Source organism: Dendropsophus ebraccatus, chromosome 6, assembly GCF_027789765.1.
Source record: "Dendropsophus ebraccatus isolate aDenEbr1 chromosome 6, aDenEbr1.pat, whole genome shotgun sequence".
Taxonomy (NCBI): Eukaryota; Metazoa; Chordata; class Amphibia; order Anura; family Hylidae; genus Dendropsophus; species Dendropsophus ebraccatus.
The window spans coordinates 93141537-93154427 of record NC_091459.1 but is presented as its reverse complement, the minus strand read 5'-3'; the positions used below and the strand labels follow the sequence as shown (position 1 = coordinate 93154427).

The following is a 12891-nucleotide window of genomic DNA, read 5'->3' as shown; positions in this document are numbered from 1 at the left end:
ACTGACTGACACTGTGCTGCTCCTCGCAGACTGCTGGGACAAGCTGGATCTAGTCCTAGGAAACTGGGAGACGTTTCCCAGGACTGGATCCAGCTTTTCTAAGCACCCGGAGAGGAGCAGTAGTGAGTTAAAAAGCAGGAGGCTGATAAGCGGATTTTCCAGATAACGAATCGCCTCACTTCATTATTATTGTAAATTCACTTATCTCTACCTACTCTTAGGATAGGCCACCTATCGTATTAGCCCAGGAAAACTACTTTACACTAACAAACAAAAGATGGTTTAGCTCCTTAGTGCCTTGATCTGGTTTTTTGGTGAATATAATGCTACGTTTACACGGAGCGATAATCGTTTAACGATTTTGAAGCAACGATTTGGTTTTCGTAACGTTAGAAAAATTCAGCGTTAGAAAAATTGTTTGAAAATTCGTAAGAAAAATCGTTATCGTGATAGTTTTTAAGATCGCTTACATAGGGGAAATCGGTGGAAGACTGTTTGCACCAAGCGAGTTGCGAATTTTCAGCGAACAACAATTTAAGAACATGTTGAAAGATCAAAATGAACGATTTCTCGCTCGTTGTTTGATCGTTTGCTGTGTTTACACGGTACGATTATCGCTCAAATGCGATCATTTATGCGAAGATTTGAACGATAATCGTTCCGTGTAAGCGCAGCATAACATTTTTTTCTCCACTAATTATCAAGCCAGATCCTAGGCCCTTGGTACTGAGTACTGAACACAGCTACCGCCTGCAGCCACACAGACAATACATGGAGCGGCGTGCATATCTTCTCATAACCACAAGGGGTCTCAGTGCTTGGGCTTCCCTCTGGGGATCATACACATACACATTCTTACAAGCCTGGGAAGCTCTAGAATAGTTTTATATTAGTGTAATATGGCTGCATGTCTACATCTGAAAGAAAGATGGAAGTTTAATGACCCAAATAGAAAGCAGCTTGGGTCACTAGAGGAGTGGTTGGGCTGGAACCTCTAAGAGTAATATAGAGTCTGTGTATACTTGGGAAAAAAAGCTCACTTAAGAAGCATAAAGGGCATCCTTTTATTAATACAGAGACATTGTAACAAATCTATTTACAAGGTTATAGCAAAATCTTGTGGTTGATTTTCATAGCACCCTAATACTTCATAACGCATGGTCGGCAGTAACCCCCAGCAAGACAATCTGATAAAAGCTGTAACTAGACATCTAGTGAAGAATTACACGCTGCTTCATTGGTCCACACAGAATATGGTGTCATACAGTTCAGATCACTTATATGACATATATTCATTGTTACAGTATGCATCGTTACCATCTCATCTGTATAAAATCCCATTTGCTCACTTAATATTGCGCACAATTCGTCGGCAGTGGTTTGTTTTCATCTCAGCAAGCGCCTGTTCCAGTTCCTGTATGATATGGAGTAATGTGGCGGGGTCTGTCTGTAAAATGTTGGTCTTCAGTTCATTGTTCTCCTCCAGATGAAGTTTCATGGTGATAGTGGGCTTTATCTGGTGCCGCAGGCTTCTGCTGGCCAGCTATAATGGAAGCGGATATGACATGTGTTAGCCCTCACTCAGCCTACACGGCAATTCTAATAAATTCAGGAGCACAATACTGCTCCCTAGTGGCCTTTTTGTGCAGAAATTTAATATTATGGAAACACCAGGTACAGATGTGGCAGTGATGAGTTTTTGTATAAGGCATTGTCTATTCGCAATCTTTTATGTGCAAAGGACTATTAAAATAATGGAGAAACAATGCAGGTATGTTTAATATTAAAAAATAGAGATAAATGCACCTAAAGCATGTTTAGATCTTCTGATATTTGAATACCTGTTGCATGCAGCCCTAGGGATACTGAGAAAACATGGGAACAGCCTATGGACTCCTTAGGGCTGCATTCATCAGCCACCGGTATACAAATATCGAACAATCTGACTTGAGCATGCTCTCATCTCTACTAAAGGACCAAAACCCAAAACCACCAGATATAAACTAGGGAATTGTGTCAAGTACTAAACACAACGGCAGCATTATTAGATACAAGGCTGCTTGTTCTAAGTTCAGATGTCTATATATATATTTTTTTTATTTCTGTATCTTATTTCACAGCACAGTTTATCTGTAGTGTGACTATACCTGGTTCCCCAACAAGGACATGGCCATGGCTCATAATGGGAAAGGATGTGTTTATTTGCACAAATCAAACCAACTACTGCAACATAAGAGAAATAAGATGCGGCCACAAGGGCTAATGAAAGCAAGTCACTTGACCGATGAATATGTCTTGGAGACTGGGGAAAAAAAGTCCCTTCAGATGTCATCCCTGTTACTCAGAGCCTTTAAATCAGATCAAAGCTTATAATATGCGGTCTTCGTAAGGTTCAGCATATTAGCCATCACATTAAATACAGTCCTATTTACATAATAACACATTTGTAAGAAGCCAGTTTCCTATTATAAAATAAGTTTAGAGAACAATGCTGTGTATTTCTGTACCTGGACATCCAGCCGCCACTCGAGGTTATGGTAATGTGGAAGATTAGGCTCTAGCTCACTGAGAATTCGCCGGATCTCTTTCCTATTTTCCAAATACAACTGAAGAAGGACTTTATTCAGCTCTTCAGGAAAGCCCAAAACCAGAACAGAGTCCTGGAAATCTATCTCAGAGATCTGTGGTAAAGAAGAATATGTCCATGAAGAAGCTAGCACACAAGCACAGGGCTATCACATTGATGGATACTGGACTCACCAATAGCTTGGAGCTCTCTGTGAGTAGATAGGTGAGCCCTTCTACAGCCTCCTGTATGGTCGTACTGCTCACCTCCAGCTTTCCTGTCAGGGAAGAACAAGTGTATCGTGGTGATTTGCCTTCTAAAATGCGATAGTTGAATAACATATGAAAACTGTCCTTTACTTTTGTACCAATTCCTCATTGAATTCAGCACAGATTTAGATGCAATGGAAATAATCAATGAAGAATCCGACTGACAAGCAGAGGTCTTGAGAACAAGGCATTTCTAGAGCTTCCTCCTTCAAACATAAAATAATGCAGAGATGTAGCTGTATAGAGAATTAAAGGGAAACTGACAGCATCGATAAGTATATATCCATGCTGCTAGTTTCCAGAAGCATTGCATACTAACCTCCAGCGATGCTATGTGATTCAGCATCTTAGGGAAAAAAAAATTCTTTATTTCGCACTAACAGTGTTACAAAGGCGGCTCTATGACAATGTCAGCTCCAGTCCCGCTCTCTAGCTGTTGCTGTGTATTCAGACCACCCCCACCTCCTCCAGAATGATTGACAAATGGCTTATCTTCGGCTGCGCAGGATTTCAACGTGAGTCAACTCTCAATGATTCTGGAGGAGGCGGTGGCGTCCTGAAGATACAGCAGCAGCTGGAGAGCAGTGTGGGAGCCGACATTGTCACAGACCCGCCTTTGTGACGCTATTAGCCCGAAATAAAGAACATTTTATGTGAAGATGCCACACTATACAGTATCGCATGTATAAGATGCTGAAATGATCGGCCTCTGACAGTTTATATATATATATATATATATATATATATATATATATGTATATATATATATATATATATATATATATGTATATATATATATATATATATATGTATATATATATATATGCATATCCATGCTGCCACTTTCCCTTCAAACAAACCCTAAAAATACATGCTACATATGGAAACCCTGATGTTAACTGTGAAGCATTCCGGATGAGGTGTGCAAGGATTTTTTTCTGATAAAGTGGAAGGATGAGTCCCCTTCTATGAATCCACTCTTTTTGCCATTAGTCAGAATGAATAGGTGCTATGAGGAGTGTCCCCTGCTCTACAGCTTATGGTGTTTTACATCTGAACAGTTACCTTGACACTACGGGCTTATCCCCAGTGCATTGAGAGAACATATTGCCAAGATGGCACAGACCTCTTAATAGTTTGTAGTTATTGCTCTGTGACACTTCCCTTTCAGTGCCCTACTGTAACTTACACATTAGTACAGCACTACTTGTCCTAGAGTAGATAACATGACAGTGGTGGTGGGTGTGTGTGGTCTCTGGTGGCTTCTGCTGCCCCACTGGGCCTGATTAAAGGACAACTCTGGCCAAAAGTATTTTTAGATATGTTATTACTTATGGAAAGTTAGACAAATTTCTAATGTTCATTAATTATGGGAAATGCACATTTACTGCTATTTCCCTTAATTTAATAGATCAGGGAGACTTCAATTTCTCAGAAATTCTGTTACGTCACGAACCGGGGGTGTAATTACAATGGAGTGTCCAGCAGGGGCGCACTATATATAGAAGTCAATGAGTACCATAGACTTCTATATATAGTGCGCCCCTGCTGGACACTCCATTGGAATTACAATGGATGTGTATGAGAATACACTATGCAGTATGTTTTTGATTGAATACATTTATGGAATACTTTGGGGAGCAAGCGTCCTTGCTCCCCAAAGTAATCCATGACTGTATTTAACCAGTACGTTTTGAGGGCACCGAGCAAGGAGGGAGAGAAGTGCATCTACCTCCCCCTCCCTGCTCGGTGCTGGGCATAACACAGTACTACTGCTCCCATCCTCTGCTCATAGTATGAGCAGAAGATGGGATTGTAGTACCTGCGTTATCCCCATTACACCGCCGCCGCACAGCCGATCATCACAGGGGCTTCAGCATGCCCCCTCCTCCCAGCTTCCACTAACTATCCCGCCGCCGCCCCTCACACTATCCCGCCGCCACCGCACAGCCGATCATCAAAGGGGCTTCAGCATGCCCCCTCCTCCGCTCCCACTACTCTCCTGCCGCCGGCCCTCACACTATCCCGCCGCTCTCTGCTCCTACATACCGGCTCCCGGTATGATCTGCATGCCGGCCGCGTCAGCTCTCCCCCAACCCCGGTGGAAGCCCAGCGTCCCGGTGCTTCCTGGTGTCCACGGCCTCCCTGCGGGGTGGGGGAGGGCTGACGTGGCCGGCATGCAGATCGGACCGGGAGCTGGTATGTAGGAGCAGAGAGTGGCGGGATAGTGTGAGGGCCGGGGAGTCAGCGGCGGGAGAGTAGTGGGAGCGGAGGAGGGGGCATGCTGAAGCCCCTGTGATGACCGGCTGTGCGGCGGCGGCGGTGTAATGGGGATAACGCAGATACTACACTCCCATCTTCTGCTCATACTATGAGCAGAGGATGGGAGCAGTAGTGCTGTGTATATATGCCCAGCAGCGAGCAGGGAGGGGGGAGGTAGATGCACCTCTCTCCCTCCCTGCTCGCTGCCCTCAAAACGTACTGGTTATTTACATTTACATATACATTTATGGGTTACTTTGGGGAGTAAAGTAACACATACACATCCATTGTAATTCCAATGGAGTGTCCAGCAGGGGCGCACTATATATAGAAGTCAATGGTACTCATTGACTTCTATATATAGTGCGCCCCTGCTGGACACTCCATTGTAATTAAACCCCCGGTTTGTGACGTCATCTTTTTTTTTAGAGAATCTGAAGTCTCCCTGATCTACTAAATTAAGAGAAATAGCAGTATATGTGCATTTCCCATAATTAATGTACATTAGAAATTTGTCTAACTTTCCATAAGTAATAACATATCAAAAAATACTTTTGGCCGGACTTCTTCTTTAATATATGTCCCCAAATTTGGGTAAATGGAGAGATCCAATAAAGAAGGTTGGTGGAGTGGGCATAAGTAATCGGGGACCACCGCTCTATTGACTTGTGGCCCACTCAGCATAAAAATCATGGCAAGTTCCCTTTAAGAAACATAGGAAGTAGTCACTTAGTTCTGACATGTTCATCACTTACTTGCAGCTCCTTCATAAACCTTTGGATTTGACCCTTTGCGTAGAAATTCTACTGCAATTCGACCAAACTCTCCAACAACTGCAAAGACCAAAAAGAGAAGAGTTACCTCCCTGTTTTACAGCTCTGTGCTGTTCTTATGTTAGCCATACTACAAATGCACAACAAAAAAGCCAATGGCTGTTACCAGTATGTCAGTCCAGCCTGACACTATCCGTTCAGCGGAGACAATGCAGGGCCACCCCTCTCAGCTTTTAACAACCAGTTGGCATTTTTTTTGCTATAGATGATGTATAAAATAATCCAGAATTGTTATTTAATGAGCAATATAAGTATTTAGTAAAAGAGAGTGGGTCCTCTTTAAAAAAGAAAAAAAAAAATTGTCCCTTAAAAAAAATCCCCCCACCCCCCCTTTAGAGAACAGAAAATAATACTTTTACTTAGTAATTGTATCAAAAGTGGTATTGCCACCTGAATATGGACATAAACAATTGATAGGTGAGGGCCCTGCCTCTGAGACTGAGGGCCCATTTCCCTCCCTCCGGCCTGATAGTGGTTGCTATAGGTGAAGACATCCATGCCAGCTGTTTTATGCAGTCTGCTTAACCCCCACAGACTTCAAAAGATGTTACATAAAAAGTGTAGCAGAGCTGCTTATATAACTTCCAGTGTTATTGCGCCCCCTGCTGTGTATGTTTTTTTTTTTATCTCTCTCAATCATACACCTAGGGGGGAGATTTATCAAAGGTGTAAAATTTAGACTGGTGCAAACTGCCCACAGCAACCAATCACAGCTCCTCTTATATTTGACCAGAGCTGAAAGCTGAGCTGTGATTGGCTGCTGTGGTAAGTTTGCACCAGTCTAAGGGTAATATTCCACTGGCCGATGGGGCCCGATAAACGAGCGCCGATCTGCTAGATCGGCGCTCATTTACTGGGCCTATACCACGGCCCCGATTATCGTTAAACAAGGGCTGCAAAGACATTGTTACCAATGTCCTTGCAGCTCTTGCTTAAGTAGTATACAATACCTATTCATGGTGCAGGGCTCCTTTTCTCCTGCTTCTCCCGGGTCCCACCCGCTCCTCCAGCTTCAGGGCGGCCTGTGTCAGCTGACAAGCCGCTTAGCCAATCACTGGCCGAGACCGCCGCGGCCTGTGATTGGCTGAGCGGCCTGTAAGCTGAGACAGGTCGCCCTGACGCTGGAGGAGCGCGTGGGACCCGGGAGAAGCAGGAGAAGAGGAGCCCTGCACCATGAATAGGTAATGTATATCGCTAGTCGCCGTCCGCGCACCGCTATTTCACGGAGCGGTACGCAGTCGGTGCCCGACAAATATAAGTCCGGACCTAATCGGGCCGATTATCGCTCCGTGGAATAGGGCCCTAAATTGTACATCCTTTGATAAAACTCCCCCCTAATATACAACATGTTATGGTTCAGTTTATCCCCGAAGCCTAAATGGGCATTGCCACTTTGAAACTTTTGTCAAATATTTTAATTAGTTGGGGTCTAGGTGTTCAGATCCTTACTGACCGATAGATGGAGCCTACAGAAGCGCATAGCTAGGTGCTTAACCCTCTTTCTCATTGCTGCAGCAAGATGGATATTGCTATAAGGCTGCATTAACACCTCCATATATTTTGCGGACCTTCAGACGGTGAATGGCTGTCCTGGACTGTTTGCCCACACGGCATAATGTAGTAACAAGATGCCGGCAGTGGGGAATATGTTTGAATCTCCGTGGCAATGTAACGACCCATGGGGGCATGGGGGAAGTCTTTATAAAGCAACAGGGACACTTTAAAGTTAACTGTATTTTATCTTGGTATCACTGGTGGGGCCCACGATGCCTTGATCCAGGACTCACAGGAGGAGGCTAAGTCCGGCCTCAGGATAGGTGATATTACATAAAAGTCATGCAAACATGGACAGGTCAGATCTGTCACAGCCCCAGCTTCTCTCTATGAGGGTCTATTGATGTGATAGGACACAGCACAGAGTGAACCTCATGGCTGGCCCTCACGAAGCTTTAGAAGACTGATGTCTATCAGACCCTCATCTACTCACATACACCAGGTATACACTGCAGACCCCCCCCCATCTAGTGTATGATCACTGACACTACACATATACCAGGTATATACTGCAGACCCCCCCCATCTACTGTATTATCACTGACACTACACATCTACCAGGTATACACTGCAGAACCCCCCCCCCCCATCTAGTGTATGGTCACTGACACTACACATATACCAGGTATACACTGCAGACCCCCCCTCATCTAGTGTATGATTACTGACACTACACATATACCAGGTATACACTGCAGAACCCCCCCCCCATCTAGTGTATGGTCACTGACACTACACATATACCAGGTATACACTGCAGACCCCCCCTCATCTAGTGTATGATCACTGACACTACACATATACCAGGTATACACTGCAGACCCCCCTCATCTAGTGTATGATCACTGACACTACACATATACCAGGTATACACTGCAGACCCCCCCTCATCTAGTGTATGATCACTGACACTACACATATACCAGGTATACACTGCAGACCCCCCCCTCATCTAGTGTATGATCACTGACACTACACATATACCAGGTATACACTGCAGACCCCCGTCTAGTGTATGATTACTGACACTACACATACACCAGGTATACACTGCAGACCCCCCCCCCCCTCATCTAGTGTATGATTACTGACACTACACATATACCAGGTATACACTGCAGACCCTCCTCATCTAGTGTATGATCACTGACACTACACATATACCAGGTATACACTGCAGACCCCCCTCATCTAGTGTATGATCGCTGACACTACACATATACCAGGTATACACTGCAGACCCCCCCCCCTCATCTAGTGTATGATTACTGACACTACACATATACCAGGTATACACTGCAAACCCTCCTCATCTAGTGTATGATCACTGACACTACACATATACCAGGTATACACTGCAGACCCCCCCCCTCATCTAGTGTATGATTACTGACACTACACATATACCAGGTATACACTGCAGACCCTCCTCATCTAGTGTATGATCACTGACACTACACATATACCAGGTATACACTGCAGACCCCCCTCATCTAGTGTATGATCGCTGACACTACACATATACCAGGTATACACTGCAGACCCCCCCCCTCATCTAGTGTATGATTACTGACACTACACATATACCAGGTATACACTGCAGACCCCCCCCTCATTTAGTGTATGATCACTGACACTACACATATACCAGGTATACACTGCAGACCCTCCTCATCTAGTGTATGATCACTGACACTACACATATACCAGGTATACACTGCAGACCCCCCCCCCCCCCTCATCTAGTGTATGATCACTGACACTACACATATACCAGGTATACACTGCAGACCCTCCTCATCTAGTGTATGATCACTGACACTACACATATACCAGGTATACACTGCAGACCCCCATCTAGTGTATGATCGCTGACACTACACATATACCAGGTATACACTGCAGACCCCCCCCCTCATCTAGTGTATGATCACTGACACTACACATATACCAGGTATACACTGCAGACCCCCCCCCCCTCATCTAGTGTATGATTACTGACACTACACATATACCAGGTATACACTGCAGACCCCCCTCATCTAGTGTATGATCGCTGACACTACACATATACCAGGTACTGTATACACTGCAGACCCCCCCCCAACTAGTGTATGATCACTGACACTACACATATACCAGGTATACACTGCAGACCCCCCCTCATCTAGTGTATGATCACTGACACTACACATATACCAGGTATACACTGCAGACCCCCCCTCATCTAGTGTATGATCACTGACACTACACATATACCAGGTATACACTGCAGACCCCTGTCTAGTGTATGATTACTGACACTACACATACACCAGGTATACACTGCAGACCCCCCCCCCCTCATCTAGTGTATGATTACTGACACTACACATATACCAGGTATACACTGCAGACCCCCTCTAGTGTATGATTACTGACACTACACATACACCAGGCATACACTGCAGACCCTCCTCATCTAGTGTATGATCACTGACACTACACATATACCAGGTATACACTGCAGACCCTCCTCATCTAGTGTATGATCACTGACACTACACATATACCAGGTATACACTGCAGACCCCCCTCATCTAGTGTATGATCGCTGACACTACACATATACCAGGTATACACTGCAGACCCCCCCCCCCCTCATCTAGTGTATGATTACTGACACTACACATATACCAGGTATACACTGCAGACCCCCCTCATCTAGTGTATGATCACTGACACTACACATATACCAGGTATACACTGCAGACCCCCCTCATCTAGTGTATGATCGCTGACACTACACATATACCAGGTATACACTGCAGACCCCCCCCCCCTCATCTAGTGTATGATTACTGACACTACACATATACCAGGTATACACTGCAGACCCTCCTCATCTAGTGTATGATCACTGACACTACACATATACCAGGTATACACTGCAGACCCCCCCCCTCATCTAGTGTATGATCACTGACACTACACATATACCAGGTATACACTGCAGACCCTCCTCATCTAGTGTATGATCACTGACACTACACATATACCAGGTATACACTGCAGACCCCCCTCATCTAGTGTATGATCACTGACACTACACATATACCAGGTATACACTGTATGATCACTGACACTACACATCTACCAGGTATACACTGCAGACCCTCCTCATCTAGTGTATGATCACTGACACTACACATATACCAGGTATACACTGCAGACCCCCATCTAGTGTATGATCGCTGACACTACACATATACCAGGTATACACTGCAGACCCCCCCCCTCATCTAGTGTATGATCACTGACACTACACATATACCAGGTATACACTGCAGACCCCCCCCCCCCTCATCTAGTGTATGATTACTGACACTACACATATACCAGGTATACACTGCAGACCCCCCTCATCTAGTGTATGATCGCTGACACTACACATATACCAGGTATACACTGCAGACCCCCCCCCCTCATCTAGTGTATGATTACTGACACTACACATATACCAGGTATACACTGCAGACCCCCCCCCCCCCTCATCTAGTGTATGATCACTGACACTACGCATATACCAGGTATACACTGCAGACCCCCATCTAGTGTATGATCACTGACACTACACATATACCAGGTATACACTGCAGACCCTCCTCATCTAGTGTATGATCACTGACACTACACATATACCAGGTATACACTACAGACCCCCCTCTAGTGTATGATCACTGACACTACACATATACCAGGTATACACTGCAGACCCTCCTCATCTAGTGTATGATCACTGACACTACACATACACCAGGTATACACTGCAGACCCCCCTCATCTAGTGTATGATCGCTGACACTACACATATACCAGGTATACACTGCAGACCCTAATCTACTGTATGATCACTGACACTACACATATACCAGGTACTGTATACACTGCAGACCCCCCCCCCCTCATCTAGTGTATGATCACTGACACTACACATATACCAGGTATACACTGCAGACCCTCCTCATCTAGTGTATGATCACTGACACTACACATACACCAGGTATACACTGCAGACCCCCCCTCACTGCTGCTCTCTCTATGGTTTTGCTATAACTCTACAGACATCCAGGAAATGCTGCATTTTGGTTTCTCACTGTCAAGAGATCTTGTTGCTATGGCTTCGCTGAACTCCATACATGCAGCTATATATATATATATATATATATATATATATATATACACACACACACACACACACAATGTGACGTCATCACCAGCTCTCTGACGACGGCAGAGATGCACACTCATCATTACATGATTTCTAGTCAGGTGACTCACCTGTGCTCTCCACCTGGGTGAGGATCTGCAGATGTGCCCGGTGCTCATCACTCAACACCAGCAACATGATTCCTGGATTATCAGTGTATGCGGCTCTGCACAGCCAGCTCCAGTCATCACATGACAGCTCTATTGTGTGCACACAGCTAAACCCTCCGGCAGAAACAAGCACACTTATGTTACATTCCGTTTAAACGTCCTTATTATCGCCATCTAGTGGCAGCATTGTATATTGCAGGGAGTTGTTTCCCTGTCAGACGACGACGACGACGACGACGATGATGATGATGATCAGGGTCGTGCTTAGCAACATGTTTATGGTCCCTATGGAGAATACGCATTGGGGGTTATATCCCTGGGTGAGCACAAAGAAGGGGAGATTTTGTGGACCTTCTTCTCCTACCTCCTAGTGTTCATTTACAAGGTCACCCATTTATACAAGCAAAACTCATAGCATTATTATCTATGCCTTATTTTCACGCTGTGACATCACTGTGAATTTTTCTGTGATATTACTGTGCTGCATGTGCAATATAATGTCACAGGCTCTATTATCCACCTGTTATTGTACTGCAGTGAGGGGGATTTTAGAGAGGCAGTGGCGGATTAAATGTACCCTGGGCCTGGGGCTGTCCACCTAACCTGCCCCCCCCCCCCCCCCCCCCATAAACATCTTGCCACCTCATCAGGTCCTTTGCTCTGCCCCCCCCCCCCCCCCCCTCCCAATAAACATCTTGCCACCTGGTCTTCTGTTGTTGTCCCACTGCCAGGCAGCCTCCCCTCCCCCCAGCCCCCAATGGTCCATGTTCCGGTCCTAGCACCCCCAGTGCCAACACATACTGCTTACATGTTAGCAGGGCCGGACTGGGACTGAAAATCTGGCATTCCAGAGCACACAGGCCCACTCGCCGCGCGGTGATAAGTTATGAGAGGATGTGAGCGCAGCACGGCTACATGTATCATCACGGCCATGACTGGAATTACAGATAATAACACAGTAAATGGGGTCAGAAGCTTCTGTCTCTGTACTATGTAGCTGAGCTGCAGTTACAGGTCATCACCACTACACAGTGTACAGAGACAAACT

General features: G+C 45.3%; 1 protein-coding gene across 1 annotated transcript; it reads right to left on the bottom strand.

The window, feature by feature from the left end:
• Positions 1–1045: 1045 nt before the first annotated feature.
• Positions 1046–11952, bottom strand: COMMD2 (COMM domain containing 2). The gene is made up of 5 exons (XM_069973874.1): positions 11805–11952; positions 5853–5930; positions 2761–2843; positions 2508–2681; positions 1046–1543 (listed from the first exon to the last, which is right to left on the bottom strand). The coding sequence occupies exons 1-5, from the start codon at positions 11869–11871 to the stop codon at positions 1346–1348; spliced, it is 600 nt and encodes a 199-aa protein (XP_069829975.1). The 5' UTR covers positions 11872–11952; the 3' UTR covers positions 1046–1345.
• Between the last annotated feature and the right edge of the window lie 939 nt (positions 11953–12891).

Coding starts and splice junctions, on each gene's coding strand:
- COMMD2 (XM_069973874.1), bottom strand. CDS start 11,871: ATGTTGCTGGTGTTGAGTGATGAGCACCGGGCACATCTGCAGATCCTC. Junction 5,931..11,804: donor CACCCAGGTGGAGAGCACAG/GTGAGTCACCTG, acceptor TGGTCTTTGCAG/TTGTTGGAGAGTTTGGTCGA. Junction 2,682..2,760: donor CAGAGAGCTCCAAGCTATTG/GTGAGTCCAGTA, acceptor TCTTTACCACAG/ATCTCTGAGATAGATTTCCA.